The following is an 18,462-nucleotide window of genomic DNA, read 5'->3' on the forward strand; positions in this document are numbered from 1 at the left end:
TCACAACAACAAATTCCTGACCTAATGAGGACTTCAAATAAAAAGCACTGGACTAATGCTTATTCTTCTGATCTACTAACTTTTCTATTTCTGTATCTATAAATTTTCTATTTGTGAAATTAGCACATACCACAGTGTAAGTTGGCACTACTGCAGCAAATATTAGAAGAAGCTGCCCCCCCACTCTGGCCTGAATCTCTTACCTAGGTAGTCCAGTTACTGCTCTTTCAGTCTGAACTGAAATAACATCATGAAAATTTTAAACACATACAATTTCAGATGTTATGTCACAACTAAGACAAAAAATAAGTATACTGATCATTTTAATCTTAAATTACAAGACGTGGAACAACACTGTTTACCCATATGTGAATTGTAAAGTTCTGTTTAAGTCCCTTTTCTAGACTGCATTTTATTTGTTTTCTCTCCAACATTAGGAAGATTTTTTTTTAAACAAACCATTGTGAATTACTGTCTTTGTTATGCTCTGCATTCCGTGTGTCAGTTTAATATGAGAGATATGAGTTTTTTTTTGAGAGAATAGAATTCAAGAATATTTTTAAGGTGTTATGTTCTGTTGGAGTGATTTCAGTTTTTCTTTGCTTCAAGTTTTAGAGAAATAACTACCCAGGTTGTTAAATGTGTAGATATTAAAAGCATTATTAATATACTTAAACAAGGAAAATAAAAACATGAAAAGAGAACAAAGCCAGGTTATAAATGTCTGCTGAACGCAGGATGATAATGGAAAATTAAAATAATGTGTAAATGAAAAAATAGAAATTAAATAGAAAAATAGATACCAAATAGAAACTTAGTGAAGACTGAAGGTTTTGTCAGTCAGCTCATTTTGAGGTGAGTATGCAAACTATGTCAGGCTCTTTATCACCACCTTGTTTCTTTTGTTCCAAATGATGCTCATTTTCGAAATTAGATGCTATGTTCTAGGGCAGAAACATCATTTTTGAAGAAAATGGAATTCATTTAGAAAATGGGATTCTTGTTCTTTAACTGGGTAGCAGATGTTCTTTAGCAACCTGCAATAATGTTGTTTTACCAGGTTTGAATTCAGGAGACAATTGCTGTTTAAGACTACCATAACTTTCTCTTCTGCATACCCCATATCTTTCGTGGCAATGTGCTACACATCACTACACATTTCATCCCTTGTTTATTCTAATTCCGCTTCCTCTGTACTCTTCCTCCTGCTCCCTTAGGTTCTTGACATCTACATCCTAATTCACTTAATTATTATTATTTTTTTAAATATATATACATGTATATGTGTGTGTCTCCCAAACACATTTTTCAATATCCCTTACTTATTTCTTCATACTTCTCATGAAGGTATGGAATTACTAGTGCTTCTGCATTAACCAAATATAAGTCTTACTTAACATGAGTAGAATCATGGATTGGTTTGTTGCTTCCCTCCCCCAGGATTTTTTTGAGAAGTATTTGAAAGTTGTGTCATTTTTTTTTTCCCCCCATGTTGAAAAGTTCTTGGTGAAAATGACTATGAGGCAGACGTGTATTGCATATTCATGTTTCAGCTTGACTGATTGAAATTAAGTTACTGGTAAACCTTGTAAAGGCCCTCAATATAGGCATTGCAGTTAGGTTAAACTACACAGTCGTGCAATGTCTTCTGAAAGTCTAAAGGTGTGTAATGTACTGTAAAATTTCAGACTAAGATGGGAGGGGGATGCCATATGAGCAGAGTCCACAAGAAAGGAAAGTTGTGCGTATTGTGTGGCTCAGAGCATGGCTGGGTGTGGCTCACGTTTGTGCAAGAACATGAAATAAGGACAAAAGAACAAGAAATACAGGTTTCACCACACATACAGATATTACATTTCAAAATAAATTATAAAATAAATAATTATAATGTGTTAGAGGTAATACTAAATCCAATGGGAAACACTATTCAGGTCACTGCCAGCACAGTGACATATTAAAATATACACCTTAGTGAAGAGTAATAGCAGCGCAGCCAACGTGGTTGTTAAACTATTGCAATTTAATATAGGAGAAGAATGGTGTAAGATTATGTCAATTTTAGCTTTGGAGTTGCCTGACCTTTCTACAATTAACTTTATAATTCCAGTGTCTTTTTTTTGACGTTAGTATTCATACAAGTTGTTTGGTAGTGATTATGGTGTATTTTCTGTATGGTAGTTACTGGTGCATCATAATGTCTTTAATACCAATTCTAGTTTACTTTTAGGAAGGATTGCTAAAGAGATTTTTAGCTAGGATAATCCATAAACATATTCTGATTCTTCAGATTTAAAGTTATTAAAGATTTTTTTTAGGCAACCTTTGGAGAAGCTATAGTGGAAAATATTCCCCAATCAGCTATCTTGACTCCTAGCTAAAAGGTAAAGATACGGTGTTGTAAGGTGTGTGTTTTCTTTTTTTTTTTTTTTTCCAGGCAATTGTACTTTGTTTTCGATTGCACTTCACAAAAGATAATATCACGAATAACACTGCAGCAGCCACAGTGCGACAGGTAGTTACTGTTGTATTTGAGAGAGTGGTTGCTGAAGATGAACGATATAAAGGTGGGCATACTTCTTACTCTGCTTGCTTTTATTAACCTGTTGTTTGGACACGTTAGATGTTTATATTTTTTCAGATAAAGTAGTAGTAAAAAAATCTATAAACTTTATAAAAACAATCAGACATTATTCATTTTTAAGGTCTTTTATACATTTATTAGTATTCAAAGGTGATAAAATCCTCAGCCATTGTGTCAGTCAGTATACATAGATAGATGTGTATATATACATGTATATATATACACACATATATATGAAAAATATATATATATATTTTTTTTCAAATTGTAAGAGATGGTCTTTGGGTTAGTATTGCAAAGGACTTTGGGGTGAGGGAAGAGCAACTGACATCATTTACCTGGACTTTTGCAAAGCATTTGATACTGTCCCCCATGATGTCCCTGTCTCTAAATTGGAGACATGGAGTTGACGGATGGACCACTCAGTGGGTAAGGAATTGGCTGGGTGGTCACACTCAAATAGTTGTGGTCAATGGCTCAATGTGCAGCTGGAGTTCAGTAAGGAATGGTGTTTCTCAGAGGACAATATCAAGACCAGCCCTGTTTAACATATTTGTTGGTGACATGGACAGTGGGATCGAGTGCACCCTCAGCAAGTTTGCCAATGCTACCAAGCTGTGTGGTGCAGTTGACACAGTGGAGGAAAGGAATGCCCTGCAGAGGGACCTGAGCAGGCCTGAGAGGCGGGCCTGCATGAACCTTGTGAGGCCAAGGCCAAGTGGCCTTGAAGGAGGTGATTCCCCTCCTCTGCTCTGCTCTCGTGAGACCCCACCTGGGGGGCTGTGTTCAGCTCTGGAGCCCCCAGCACCAGAAGGACATGGATGTATTAGAACAAGTTCAGAGGAGGTCCACGAAGTGGAGCACCTCTCCTGTGGAGACAGGCAGAGGGAGCTGGCGTTGTTCAGCCTGGAGAAGAGAAGGCTCCAAGGAGACCTTACAGCGGCCTTCCTGTACCTACAGGGGGCCTGCAGGAAAGCTGGGGAGGGACTCTTTGTTGGGGGGTGTAGTGATAGGATATGGGGAAATGGTTTTAAACTAGAAGAGGGTAGGTTTAGATTAGATATTAGGAAGAAATTATTTTCTCCAAGGGTGGTGAGGCAATGGAACAGGTTTCCCAGAGCAGCTGTGGATGCCCTGTCCCTGGGAGTGTTCAAGGCCAGGCTGGATGGGGCTTTGAGCATCCTGGTCTAGTGGGAGGTGTCCCTGCCCATGGCAAGGGGAGTTGGAACTAGATGATCCTTAAGGTCCCTTCCAACCTAAAGTATTTTATAATATAAAGTGAGGGTAGCTTAGATTACCTAGCATGAAATGGGCGACAGTAGCAGTTCTCAAGAGAACGTGCATTGTAAAGAATTACTTGGTATTTGTGATATTTGATATTCAATCTAATCCTTATTCCTCTACAAATGGTAAGTTGTTGAAGAATTGCCTGGCCATTCTTTTAGGGTCTCTTTGTAAGAATGCTTAATATGTACTTGAATTTGAACAGTTCTGTTGTTAACAAAACTGACTTCTGTTTTTATATAGACACGATCGAACAGCCAGCTGCGGTTCAAGGAAATAGTAACAGAAGATCTGTCAGTACACTGAAGCCATGTGCTAAAGATGCATATATGCTTTTTCAGGTAGTTGGGCAGAATATACTTACACATTTGCAGTTATGATTGGTTGCTTCTGTATCTCTGTAAGAAATCTCAGAATCTGCTGTTGGCATATTGGTAAGGTCCTTAACCAGAGCTTCAGGCCTTCTTACGTGTGTTTATTGTAATTGACAATGATATGCTGTATCTGAGAGGGATGACTGGAAAAGCTAAGCATGTGTGTTGGCATTAACTTTGAGATTCTTATTTGCCTTCGCCAAGCACTGCTACCACAGTCTTAGTTCTTGTGTTGGTACTGTATATTAATGTAAAATGTATAATGAAAAATAATAATTTACATTCATCATACCAATAAAAATCTTCTTGTCTTAGCAAATTTACTAATTTTGAGATATCTTTGAGGGCAAGAATAAACACAGTTACTACAAGGATACCAGTCAATTAACAAACAATTTTTATTTCATAATAATTTAAGTAAAATATTTGAGGAAAAATTATGTTGAAGTGGGAAAATTACTAGGAGTCAGAGAGCAGATTTTTTTGTAGACTCAAAAATTATCACAGTAAAGGACTGTGCAGAGGATGTCAATGTTATTGTATTTCTTTTTAAGGATCTTTGTCAGTTAGTTAATGCTGATGCTCCTTACTGGCTTGTGGGTATGACGGAAATGACCCGAACATTTGGCCTGGAACTTCTTGAGTCAGTCCTCAATGACTTTCCACAAGTGTTTTTACAAGTGAGTAGTTCTTGCAGAGAAAGTTAGGAAGTCTTTTCTTTACGTATGTAGTAATATTTACACATCATTAACTTCTCTTTAATTTAGTGGGAATACTACCTTCAAAAGGACCTGTAGCTTTTATGCTTGATTTTTCTTTTTATTTGATAGACGTATTGCATGCATTTTGTCCATTTTTTTCTATCATTCATACTTTGTGCATTTTGTGGAACATGTAATACTAAGTTAAACTTTTTATTTTGCCAGATGCATCCCCTCCAGAGTTGTATTTTCTTATCATGTATCATTTGTGACACTTATGGATATAGCTCTGTAATTTAATTTGTAGTATCTCAATGAAAACTGTACCTTTGCAACACTTGCAAAGAAGTAGCAATCACAACCATGATTTGTGTGCATCTATGATACATAAAGGCACCATAATATTACAGTAACCCATTTTAGCAGACATTAGAGAAATTAAGAAGTTTGATATATAATAAATGATGTTTTAGCAGGCTATTTTAATTTGCAAAATACAAGAAGAGGAGTGTACGTATGAACTTGACTGTGTGATTTCATCATGTTTTTTGGTAGCTTTAAAATGTTGTCTTTCTTCCTTTTAATTCCATGAACTTTTAATTTATACCAAGATTTACGTGACTTCAGAGTACTTGATCTTAACAGTAAATGTAAATAACATGCATAATCAGAGCTACTGAAGGCAACTGAAGTGTGTCTGTTTATAATTTATGAAAAATGCTTTTTTTTTTTTCTTTCAGCATCAAGAATTCAGTTTTCTTCTTAAAGAAAGGGTATGCCCTCTTGTTATAAAGCTCTTCTCCCCAAATATCAAATTCAGACAAGGTTCTAGCACATCATCTTCCCCAGCACCAGTGGAAAAACCATATTTCCCCATCTGTATGCGCTTGCTGAGAGTAGTTTCTGTTTTGATTAAGCAGTTTTACAGTTTGCTGGTAAGATTATGTTCAAATTTTCTTTATGCAATTCTGTTTTTCTCGATATATGCTAGTACTGTGGTGAATAATAGCATTAATTACCTGCTGGGATCTGTTGACCTATACTGAGGGAAGAAAGGTCTAAATATTGTCTTCCTCTTATGTGTGTTTGTGTTTACATGTATTCTACACATAGTATTTTATTAAATGTGGGCTTATACAAATTCTGTGAGTAGGTTAACTGTTGTCTTCTATACTTCACTTTTTTTCAGTCAAGATTTTGGGAACCTTTTTAATCTTCTCATATTGCTTCTCTGGCTTTAGATAGCATTGATTACTGCGTTTTGACAATAATTGCTAAGAGATTTTTGATTCCTGTTGCTAAAGCTGTTTACAGAATGTTCATTAAAAACACGTGTTCAGCTGTTCTGTACCTCCCAAATTTTAGGTATTTGCTTTTTTTTAAAAGCTTTTTTTATAAAAGCTAAAAAAAAGCTTTTTTTTTTTTTTTTTTTTACATTTTCTTTTGTTTACTGTAGAACGTTTATGAATTTTGTTGAAATATCTTTAAAGAATTTAACTCTTTCAATACAATTGCATATGTATTAGCTTGGCAAAACAGTTTATTAGTTATGTTTTTTGCATAATTTTGAGTAAATACTTAGTGAAGGTATTTTTTAGATCCTGTGCAAAATTTGCACAAAGATGAAACAGAAGATTTTGGGGGAAAATGTGCTGCAGAAGGCTTTTTCTTTTAATCTAATGGCTATAAACTATATCATTTTAGGTAACAGAATGTGAGATCTTTCTGTCATTGCTGGTTAAATTTCTGGATGCAGACAAGCCACAGTGGCTAAGAGCTGTTGCAGTAGAATCTATTCACAGGCTTTGTGTGCAGCCTCAGCTATTAAGGTATAACATACATCAAATTTCACTTTTACTTACATTTTAAGAAATCTTTTTTTTTTTTTTTTCTGGTGGAAAATGCTTCCTAAAACATCGTAAATATATAGAATCTTGAAATTTACATGCAATAAACTTTTCAAGATAATTTTGTATAAATCGGTAGGCAATACTTATTATCCAGGAAGTTATTACAGTTATTTGTGTATTCCAAACCCTCTCTGTCTCACCAGCATCAAAGAAACATTTACTCAAAACTGAAGTTTATTATTCACCTAAATATTTGCAGTTAAAATGTGCTTTTAGTCTCCAAATTGTCAAATGTTTATTATATTTCCAAAATACTTTTCAGGTCCTTTTGTCAATCCTATGATATGAAGCAACATTCCACAAAAGTTTTCCGTGATATTGTGAATGCTCTGGGGTCCTTCATCCAGTCACTATTTCTTGTACCAAGCACAGGGAATACATCAGTGACACCAAACCAAACTGGTAAAGTTTTGTCCTTACTCTCATTTATTTATTTATTTATTTATTTATTTATTTATTTATTTATGTATTTTTTAATGATCAAATTAGAATTTATTTGGTTTGATACAGTTCTCTACTGCAGCATTCATTTAGGTGATAACTCGAGACAAACTAGTTTTCAGGTCTGTTACACAAAATGATTTTACATGTGTACCTGTATCATGGAGAGGACTGCTCACAGCCAGCAGAGTAGCAGCCCTACCTATCTCTATCTGCTTCTACAAGCTCCTTGGTTTGCAACTTCTCTGAGGGAAATTATGAGGGATATGTTTCTAATTTCTGACTATTATAAACTTGACTGAATTCCGTCTGATTTTGGGTGGATGTCATTGAGGGTTGCATGCAACTGAGGTTAGTTAGACAGTGTGTTTTCTTCCTCTTTTGAGAGGTGATAGCAATTTCTTCTGGATTTTTAGGGACAAAATTGGACTGAGGAAGCCAAAGAGTAAAAAGATGGATCTGTGCTTTCTGGATAAGCTTTTTCTGTAAGCTGAAAAAACTCGCTTACTGAAACTAAACTTAATTATCTTTTCTTGCAGCCGGGGTTGTGGTGTTTCACATAGTATATTTGGCATAAGGAAGAATCGTTTTCCTGTTAATCCCTTTGCAGGTAGTCACATCTCAATTAGGGCTTTCTGCTTATTCCCAGGGTTCTGGAAGCAGAAACCTCAGCAACAAACAACATAAGAATTTCTAAGGGTGTCTTTTGACATGCCTTCTTAAAAGAGATAATTATATTTTAATTATGTTTATTATCTCTCATGTCTACTACTAAATTAGCAAACATTAAAAAGTCTGTGTTTAGACTCATACCTCCCAGCGTTCCCTCATGAAGTTTGAATTACAAGTGGGTGTTAACATTGCTTACGTGAAGAAATCTATGTTGTTGTTTGATAGTTATCTGTATAGAAGCTGATAGAAGAATTCTATTACTTCTAGGTTAGTTTAATGCACTTAAGTAAATTAGAAAAGCATAAAACTGAGTATTTTCATCATATGACACACAGCACACACACAAGAAGCCATTCACCAAATACTCATTCTCCTCCAAACTTACATTTTTTCTTCGCATGAAACAGCACTGCAGAAGGGACACACTCTTAGTGCTGTCACTGTTTTTCTGGATTATAGTTCCAGTTTGTTTCTCCTTTACCTTTTCAGTTCCTCTCATCTGAGCATTTTTCATCTCTCTTTCTTATGCATTTTTCTGTGCCTCTTTTCCTTCTGTGGCCACCTCTAACAAAGAACATACCAATGCTTAATTTTTGAACTGAATCTTCTGGCTGCAGTGGTAGTCCTGTAGTAGTAGGCTGTTTTATTCAATTGTGGTTGACTTTAGAGCCTCAGTTTTGCAATGGGTAGCCATTTCATGGGAGAAGGTGAAAGCTGCGTCAAGTTTTGTGCCACTATTTCATTAGTATAAGCCTTTTTACCACTGTAAGGAGTTAAGATGATTTAAAAAAAAATAGTTTATAAGTGTGACTGCTTGGTGAGATCACAGAAAACAGCACCAGTGCAGTTGTGTTCATGTCAGTGGCAGTGCTTGGTTGACCAGTTTAGCAGTATGGTATTGGCTTTTAACCTGTTAAGCTTTACTGTATTGAAGTGTATTCCCATATGTTTTTGCATGTATTCATATTGTCTGGATTAGTAGTTTAGCCTCTTTACATAATTAAAAGAGAGCACACCAAAATGGCAGTTGTTCTGAAGTTAGGTGCTGTGAGTAAACTTTTTTTGGGCATCTGCACGTGGTACCTACTCCTAGTATGTATACCTCTTCTGTATGAAAAAAAGTCATACAGATTTCTTTATATGTACAGGAAATGTATATATACAGACTTCCTTGTCTTTCCATCTGTGTTTGTTTGTTTGCTTTGTATTTTTGGCTTCTTGCATTGGCACCAAAATTTATTCCACCCTAGCTGTTGTTTGGCACATTGCTGGCTCCTCCCTGGTGACGTTAATTTGTACCTTGGGATGGTGCAAATTCACACACTGGAGTTCTCTTTGAGTTTCTTCATGTGGCTTTTCATTTCTGAAATCTTTAGTTTGCAGTAAGCTTCATTCTTGGAATGATTAGCCTTACTTTTCTGCTACTTCTAAATGCAACTATTCAAATAGTCCTTAAATTTTATTTAAATATGTTTGAAACTTCAATAATATATGTATTATTTCATTGAGTCTATTTAAATTCACTTTATTCAGTGATTTATGCATGCTGCTGTTGCTATGCCTTTCACAGAACGTTTTATTCTGACTGAAAGTAGAGCAGTTAGTATCCGCTACACCTTTTAAACGGATTACTTCCACATAATACTATGTTGTAGACAGCAGGGGGAGCTCAGAAATAGTTTTTTGTATTGGTGATGGTGATGTATTGAGTAGGGCATCTCAGATTAATCTACATCTCAACTTAAAAAAAGGATGTCTGCTGATCACTGAAATTACACTGTGAGAATGATTAATTTTAATACTTTGGTTTCCTCAACAGGAAGCAATGCATCTGGGAGCACTGGATCAGCACAGACAAACCCTGGAGTGCTTGGAATGGGGGGCGGTGCAACTGTATTACCTGCCTTCGAGTACAGAGGAACTTGGATACCTATCCTGAATGTAACAGTACAAGGCAGTGCTAAAGCTACCTAGTAAGTACCATTATCTTTTTGTTTGTAACAAATATTTTCATTTATAATTTGTCTAAGGATTTGTTTTATGTTAGTGATTATTGAGGTGTTCGTTCAGCTGGCATTGAGGTATTTTATGGCTTTTCTTGTATGGTGAGGTGGTCTGATTTTTAACTGTTTTGTCCAAATGCTCTGGATTCTGATCCAAATATCCCCTATGGCTCTAGCATCTGTTGGATTATTTTTTTTTCTACCATACTGTTGTTGTATAACTCTTCTCTTGTAGGCCTTGCTATAGTGTATAACAATTTTAGAATGTCTTCTGGTGGGCTCTGCAATGACAAACATTAAGGACGTTAAGCCTGAAGAAAGCTTTTTGGGCAGAAAGGAATAGTGGCACTACAGTATAAAAGTGTCTGGTATGTTGTATCTAGTATGTAGACTAGGAACGCCTAGTCCATCTAACAACATTTTGTAAAGTAAATCATGAAATAATAATTGTTGGGGTAGCAGGTGGTTTCTGTAACAGAACACTTTGCCTTGTGCAGACACTGCTGCTGTGGCAGCTACAGTTTTATTGGATTTGTAACCCAGCAGTTCTTTATGGGCTTTTAAGGTAAAATATGAAGAAAAGTAGCAATGAGGCTGCAGTTCCAGAATAATGATGTTTTAACTGTATGAATACAGCAGTGAATCATGTAAACGTTTCCTCTTTGTACAAGTAGCTTACATTGTCTACCCGTGCATATAGGTGATGGATATTTGGCCGTATATTATCTTCCTATGGCAGGCTGTTCCATTTGTATGGACTCATTGTATGGGCTCGAAAGTAACGACCGTGAAACATCTGACTTGTTATCAATTTGTTCTAACAATATTTACACTGTCATGACTTTCTGACCTATCATCTCTGTTGTTCCTATGTGCTTCTGTTCTTTGGAACAGCCTTATAAATGAAACAATAATGAAAGTAGAATAATTCATTCAGTGATACTTGCTTATGTGTGTTAATGTCTTAAAATATTTATTGGCAGGTCTAAATACTGTATTCAGTGTTTGTACCCTTTTATCTACTATTTTATTTAATGTCTCATTTACTCTCTTCATTAGTGACTTTATAGTCAAGTAGTTGATTTTCTTGAGAACGTTTGTTTTTGTCGCTGTTCTTACTCACAGTTGCACTATTACATGATTGCTTGTCATGCTTTCAATTTTTTAGTTTGGAAATGCTGGACAAAGTAGAGCCACCTACAATTCCTGAAGGCTATGCCATGTCGGTGGCATTTCATTGTTTACTGGATCTTGTCCGTGGTATCACTACCATGATTGAAGGAGAGTTGGGAGAGGCAGAGACAGTCAATCAAACCATGACAGAGACAACTTCATTACCAGCACAAGCTTCAGAGCGGCAAGACTTGCAGTCTGTATCTGACCAATCAGACAAAGAGCTAGGTACTTGAAAATGCAAATACTATGTAACGTACAATAATTTTATGTATAGCAGGAGTAAGAGAGTTGATGCTTTGTTGTTTGAATTTATTGTTTTGAAATCTTATGTCAAAACTTTTAATGGTTTGTTCATTCGTTTTGTAACAGAGCAGCAGTTATCTTAAAAAACTTGACCTGATATACTGTTTCTGTCCTCTTGCACCTTAGCCCTACACTCCTCATGGTGTGTTAATGCTGTTCTACAATATTAATACCATGTAAGTGGGATGTGAGGGAGATAATAGACATTCTGTTCTCCAGAACTACTGTTCTGCCTTCCTGTGTCCTTAGCTCTTAAGGGACAGCCTGAATGGAAGAAATGTGGCTGTTATGGCCATATTACAGAAAATTTTATTTCTACTAGCAAAATGAAAAGAAAAATGTTTTAATTGAAAGACTTTAAATAAGATGCAAGTATTTATTTAGGAAGAATTTTAGGAAGAACTTACCTTCTTTAAAAGTGGGAATAATACCAACTGCATCTCGTATTTGTATAGCATATGAGGACTCTGTATGTGTATGTACAAAAAGACTTGGGTATGGAGTGATTTTGGCTTGTGTACAAGGAAGCTGAGATTCTAGAGTTGAAGTTTGGACCGAGGCATCAGAGCTGCAGAAGGGAGAGGAAATGGGTTTATCTGGAGCAGGGTCTGCGGCCTCAGCAGTGCAGAGCTCTCCATGGTGCTGCAGGCAGCACACGCTGTGCCTGGGGGCTTGCCATAGCCTCACAGAGGGAGGGAGGAGTATGGGAATCCATATGGGCAGATTATAGCTCTGTTAGGTTATAGTGGTTTTATCCTAGAGAAGTGAAAAAAATATCTAAGAACCTGGGGAAATGTAAATGTGAGTGGAGAGAGATTTTTCCTTCTCTGAAAAATTTCAGTGGTGTATTTCTTTTTTACCCAATGTCCCGCATTTATGAACTTACACCTGCTTGTTTTTGTAAACAGAGATTAAAAATAGTTCTATATACCTTCATAGGATTTTTAAAATGTAATTTAGAATAAGCATTGCACTGGAGACATTTTTTGCTTTAGCAATATTACTTTAAACATGACTGTTTAAGTGGTAATGGTGTGTGTGTACACATGTATGTGTGTTTGTGCATACATATATATGTGTGTACACAAACTTGAAAAGTTCTGGTAGCAAACATTGAATGTTCATGATAATATTTGTCTTTGTTAACTTTCAATTATGCATTTCTACTATAAACAATTATATGCATTTCATTCAAGTTAACAGAGCTGTCTGGGAAGAAATGGTCAATGCCTGTTGGTGTGGTCTTCTTGCTGCATTATCCCTCCTACTTGATGCAAGGTATTTGGTCTTCCGTTTGTCTTGATTTTTCAATTCCAAGTTGTATTTTGAACTGAGTTTTTATATTGGTTGACAGCTGTTTGAGAGAGCTGTTTGTAGTGCATAAGTAGAGAGGCATCTGTGGGTTAGTGATGGTTAGACTGATCTGTTACAAGTAAACTACATGGAGGTCCCCAAAATACTAAAATAAACCTTTAAAATATTTCAATATAGAAAAATTAATCAGATTTTCAGACTTGCATTTAAACTATTTAAATGAATTTTATTCCTTTATTACTATGAATGTTAAAACATGTTGAAATGATACTACTCATGTTGTGACTAATGTTTATAAAAGCATAAATAATACCTCAGTACTTGTTTTAATGTACAATTTTTCAGTTGGAAGCGCTGGTTATTAAGTAATAACTTTTGTAACTTTATTGTTGCTTTCAAAGAGTCTTTTGCTATCAGACACTAATTTCTGAAATTAGTATCTCCTTATAGTTTCCTTTGCGAAGTCATTCATAACTAAGGACCAGTTTTATAGGAAATGGATCTGGAGAATTCTGTTGATTGATTACACTTGCTCTTCAGTATTTATAGTGTTGCCAGTTTCAAAGTATGAGTTCTCACTGATTTCACTTTTGGTTAGCTGCCTTCTGTGCCATGGGTTAATTTTTACTGAACAATGTATACTGTTTTTCAGCACTGACGAAGCTGCTACTGAAAATATTCTAAAAGCAGAATTGACCATGGCTGCACTTTGTGGAAGACTGGGTCTTGTAACATCAAGAGATGCCTTTATCACTGCCATTTGCAAAGGTTCCTTGCCTCCTCACTATGCCCTTACTGTATTAAACAGCACAACTGCTGCTCTGTCCAGCAAATGTAAGTATATGGATTTTTCTTTATTATTTAAATATGTTTAATTTTGTTCCGTATATTGTCCATAAATCTGTACCCATATTTTTATCAGGGTATGATTACAAAGATGCACAACAGTATTACTGTTTGGCATAAAGCACTTGGCTGTACTAAATTTACTCAAAATCTATAGTCAGGTTCTAGACAGCCTCCTTTCCAGAACTATTTAGTCTTGCAGCATCTGATACGTATCATTCTAGTCAACCTAAAACTTCCCTGGATGCTTAGCATATATCAGAAGTTCATATTCTAAGGAGATCTGTCTGTCATCCTAAAGATCTCTCAGAATATGTAATTAAGGCATTCAAATTCCAAAAAAGTCCCTGTCAAGAAACTCAAATAATTAGTATCTGACTAGAAGATCCTACATTTGTGGTGTGCTACAGTCTTTTCTACAATTGTATAGTGATTGGGAGTACTTACTGAGTAAATAAAAGGTCTTAAGTTCTGAGCTCTATTGAGCTTCCAAGAGATTCAATTGGTGCTTCCCATATTCTGAGATAATGCTGTAAATCACAGGGCATGCCATGTGAGGATATACGCTATTTCTGATTTTGAAAATTAGTTTCTGTGTAGCCAGAATTGCAACTACGTGGTGAATAGGCAGATGGGCTTAATATTAGACCTCTTAATGTGAAACAAAAATACCATAGTATCAGAACAAAGAATGGAACCTTTTCTTCAGCTCACAAGCTAAGTGTATTATTAGATCACAAGTCTGTGAAGCAGTACATGTGACTGAGCTACACTAATCTCTGTGGAGTTGAAGCAGTGAACTTAATACTATTTTACTTAGGTTACTCTTCTTTTAACAAGTGAATTATAAAAAGGGTTGCCTATAGTCCTTTATTGGGAATATTCCACTAGGTAGCACTTGTGAAACCTTAAATCTGAGGGCACTAGCAAAGTGGTAGAGCACAGTTATACCATTTATAGTTAATAACCATGGATGACTGAGTTAAGACATTCTGAGGCTCGTACCTTAGCATTTTAGCACTAATATTTTAGTCTTGACACCAAATATATTAATATATTGCAAAAGAGAGGGAGAAATTACTACTAGTTCCTTTAATCCCATAAGGTAATGACATAATAATCTAAATATAACTAAAGGTTTCAGGTAAGTATTTCAATGAAGTGTAAGCTATCTTAAAACTAATACTGTGAAAACATTTTTAGGAGTATGTTTGCCATCACTCAGGAGTGGTGGCTGTTGTTACTGCAGTTAGTACTGGTTTTAAAATTTGGATTTTTTTTTCATTTTCCTCTAGCATATTCCATTCAGGGACAGAATGTTCAAATGATCAGTCCCTCAAGTGAGTCTCATCAGCAAGTTGTAGCAGTAGGGCAACCCTTAGCTCTTCAGCCACAGGGAACAGTAATGGTAAGTACAACTTGAAAACGATCTGTCCTTCTTACCAGCTCCTTTCTGCATCTCAGTGTGTCTCTGTTTTCATCACAAAATCAAAATACAACAGTGTGTGAGCCACTATGAAGAAAGTTAACTCTATCCCAGCCAAAACCAGCTCACCTAGAAACACTGTTATTATATAATAATAAAAAAAGTGTTTTGATTTTTTTTTTCTTTCCAGCTGACTTCAAAAAATATTCAGTGTATGAGGACATTACTCAACTTAGCTCACTGCCATGGAGCTGTTCTTGGTACATCGTGGCAACTTGTCCTGGCTACTCTTCAGGTATGATACAAAATATTTATGGTTTCTTATTTGCATGTCTTTGTACTTTAGTTTTGAGATTTTATGTGACTAACCAAAAAAAATAAAATAAAATCTATTCATGGTGTACTTTGAATTGTCTTGAGTAAGTACTGTAGCATTTTCCTTGAATTCTGTTTCATTGGAAGGCTGTAAGCTAACTTGAGTAGAATGTTTGTTTCACCTCAGCTTTTCTGCTGAAAATCATCCTTTTGCATTTCAGCATCTTGTGTGGATTCTGGGGCTGAAACCTGGTGTTGGGGGTGCCTTAAAACCTGGAAGAGCTGTGGAAGGACCCAGCACAGTAAGCATGATTGTACATTTTATAGTTAATGATTATGCGGTATTTTCTGTTGCAACCTATAAGATAATTATCTGTCTCTTTTCAAGGTTCTGACCACAGCAGTTATGACGGATCTACCAGTTATATCCAACATACTTTCGAGGCTTTTTGAAAGCTCACAGTAAGAAATCTTATCCTATAATTAAAATAATGTATGTGTATCAAACTTGGTTGTGTTTTGATAGCTGTTATTTTTCAGGTACCTTGATGATGTGTCTTTACATCACTTAATAAATGCCCTTTGCTCCTTGTCTCTGGAAGCCATGGATATGGCCTATGGAAACAATAAGGTATAAAAAGAGTTCTCTATTTTCCTCTTATGTGCTTTTGTGAAAAAAGCAGAAGACTTGTGCATTTGTCTTTTAAGCTAACTATTTCTAATATTAAAACAGTAATACATTGGATTTTTTACTCCAGAATAAAAAAAAATAAATATGAACCAAAGAATGTATTGTTTATAATGGCTCATATGATTACTAAATCCTGTAGACACTCTCATCATGTTATTGCTGTGGTTTTTGTTCAATAAGGAATGTCATGTATTTCCATTTATCAGGTCATGGATGGATAAAATTTAAAAAGTCCCTGTAATTTCAGAGGACAGGGATTCTGACTGCCACAGTATGTTCTGTGAGATGCTAATTTTCAAAATTGTTTAATGGTATGGTTCAGGTAAAGCGTAACAATTTAGATATTAAGTAAAACGGTAATTCTCATTTACATGGGAAAATTTTAGTATTCCTGTCAGCCTCAGAAAATAATCCTTACCTCAGAAAGTTTAAAGACCATGTGATTGAAGAAAATTGAATGTGTCTTCTAGTCATAATCTAATCTCAGAGGAGGATTTGTGAAAGTTTTCACTCGATCTATTACACTAGAGATAATGATGACAGAAAATATACTTGATAAGATTTGACAATTGCAGTAACAAGACAAAGAAAAGATAATGAATTAAAATAAGATCTTTTGTGTGTTTAAAATCAGTTGAAAATGAGAATAAAATATCAGCAGAAATGTGAATGATGAGAAGAATAATTCCAGTGCAACCGTCAATTTTGAATATATGTCTATTGATTTATTGGAGCTTATAATAAATATTTGCATGTGTATTTGATGAATGGGAAATGTACCATACTCCTGCAGGGCATTCATGAAGCAGATGGAAGATAAAGCATAAGGGGAGTCCTAAATTAAATGTTTTATATTATTTGTTCATATATAATTTTTACTTTAAAGGTTGTGATGGAAAGAAGGCTGGTTTGCTAGTAAAATACATTATAAAACTGATTGGAGAGGGGACTATGTAAAAATGGGAGTTTTGGAAGGAGTACTATGGCTCTGGCTTATTGTACAAACTTGCAGAAAACTATTTAAAAAATATATGAAAAAAGTATTGTTTGCGATAGGCTGTTGCTACCCCCTTGTGGCTTCTCATGAAGTACTGCAGAGGCTGTGTAAGCTTCCCAGCCATACTACCTAGGCTGTGAATGCTGTCACAACAGCTTGTGAAATGCAGTACTCCAGTGGAGACTAGTTACATCTTAATTTACAAATCAGAATGTAGTGAAAGGCTCTGACGTTACCTAAGTTACCTCAAAGTCATGTGTTCAAATTCCCTTTTACTAAGGAACCATCGCTTTTTGCTGTTGCTAAATTACTGGAAACAGGACTAGTTAACATGCACAGGATCGAGATCCTTTGGAGACCTCTGACGGGTCATCTCCTGGAGGTAACTAATTGTTTTTACTAGTTGTACTAGAACTTAGTTTTTGTAATAAGGAAGACCTTGTGGCAATGCATTTTTAAAGAGTAAATATTTCTTTTAATCTGAAGTGTATTTATTTGGGTGTTCTGTTTTATGCACGTTGTTTTTGCACTTTGATTGCATCACAGCTTGAGTTTAAAAGTTAATTTAAATGTTTAAATTCCTGTATTTTATACTTCTTACTGACTGTCTTTATGGTGCTGTTGATCTTTATATGTACGTGTTTTACTTACAGTAACACAAACAGGCTTTATTTGGGATTCGTCTAGGGAGATTTTAAGATGTGTTTTTATGTCCATACCAGATGGATTGAAGCCATTAGGTATACTAATGAAGTTTTTTTTTTGTTTTTAATAAATGTAAATTAACATTTGAAATGGTTTCTTAAAGAGACTACTGGCAACATAGGTGTCATAATCCCATTTCAATTTGTAGAGTAAGTATTTTGACTCTTACATGAAAAATGTTTTTCAACAAGGAAAAAATCTTAAATTCTGAATTTGAACTTGAAACTAAAAACAGAGGACAGATAATATACAATGTAATTGTAACGTTTATTAATTCTCTACAGGGCTAGTTAGAAGAGTGAGATACAAGAACAGGGTTAGATTTAAAGAGAGTAAAGGACTGTAGGGAGTTAACCTTGGCAGGCTACGAAGTGCCCACACACTGCCTTCTCACTCCCCCTTCTAAGTAAGACAAGGGGAGAAAATATGATGAAAAAAGCTCATGGGTCAGGATAAGGACAGGGAGGTCGCTCACCATTTAGTGTCATGGTTAAAACAGACTTGACTTGAGGAAGATTAATTTATTGCCAATTAATAGCAGAGTGGAATAATGAGAACCAAAACTAAAAGCACCTTCTGGCCAGTCCCTCCCTTTTCCCAAGCTCTCCCGATTTTTCTACCTCCTCCTCAGCCACGAGCTGTGTAGGGAATGGGGGCTGTGTCCATAGCACTTTCTCAGCCACTCCTTCCTTCCCACTCCCTTCCCTTGCTTCAGTGTGGTGT

General features: G+C 35.6%; 1 protein-coding gene across 2 annotated transcripts in view; it reads left to right on the forward strand.

Annotated features, from left to right (window-relative positions):
• MON2 (MON2 homolog, regulator of endosome-to-Golgi trafficking) overlaps positions 1 to 18,462 on the forward strand; it is a 71,244-nt gene that overhangs the window by 17,889 nt on the left and 34,893 nt on the right. For both annotated transcript variants that reach the window (XM_027456469.3, XM_038173264.2), the window contains exons 5-20: positions 2,435 to 2,564; positions 4,109 to 4,206; positions 4,794 to 4,919; positions 5,681 to 5,875; positions 6,645 to 6,769; positions 7,113 to 7,252; positions 9,783 to 9,936; positions 11,135 to 11,367; positions 12,642 to 12,723; positions 13,412 to 13,593; positions 14,901 to 15,013; positions 15,222 to 15,326; positions 15,568 to 15,648; positions 15,735 to 15,808; positions 15,887 to 15,977; positions 17,315 to 17,416. In XM_027456469.3, coding sequence (XP_027312270.2) covers positions 2,435 to 2,564; positions 4,109 to 4,206; positions 4,794 to 4,919; positions 5,681 to 5,875; positions 6,645 to 6,769; positions 7,113 to 7,252; positions 9,783 to 9,936; positions 11,135 to 11,367; positions 12,642 to 12,723; positions 13,412 to 13,593; positions 14,901 to 15,013; positions 15,222 to 15,326; positions 15,568 to 15,648; positions 15,735 to 15,808; positions 15,887 to 15,977; positions 17,315 to 17,416 — 2,031 coding nt within the window. The remainder of the gene's footprint in view (positions 1 to 2,434; positions 2,565 to 4,108; positions 4,207 to 4,793; positions 4,920 to 5,680; positions 5,876 to 6,644; positions 6,770 to 7,112; positions 7,253 to 9,782; positions 9,937 to 11,134; positions 11,368 to 12,641; positions 12,724 to 13,411; positions 13,594 to 14,900; positions 15,014 to 15,221; positions 15,327 to 15,567; positions 15,649 to 15,734; positions 15,809 to 15,886; positions 15,978 to 17,314; positions 17,417 to 18,462) is intronic.

Source organism: Anas platyrhynchos, chromosome 1 (genome assembly GCF_047663525.1).
Source record: "Anas platyrhynchos isolate ZD024472 breed Pekin duck chromosome 1, IASCAAS_PekinDuck_T2T, whole genome shotgun sequence".
In the NCBI taxonomy this organism is placed as follows: domain Eukaryota; kingdom Metazoa; phylum Chordata; class Aves; order Anseriformes; family Anatidae; genus Anas; species Anas platyrhynchos.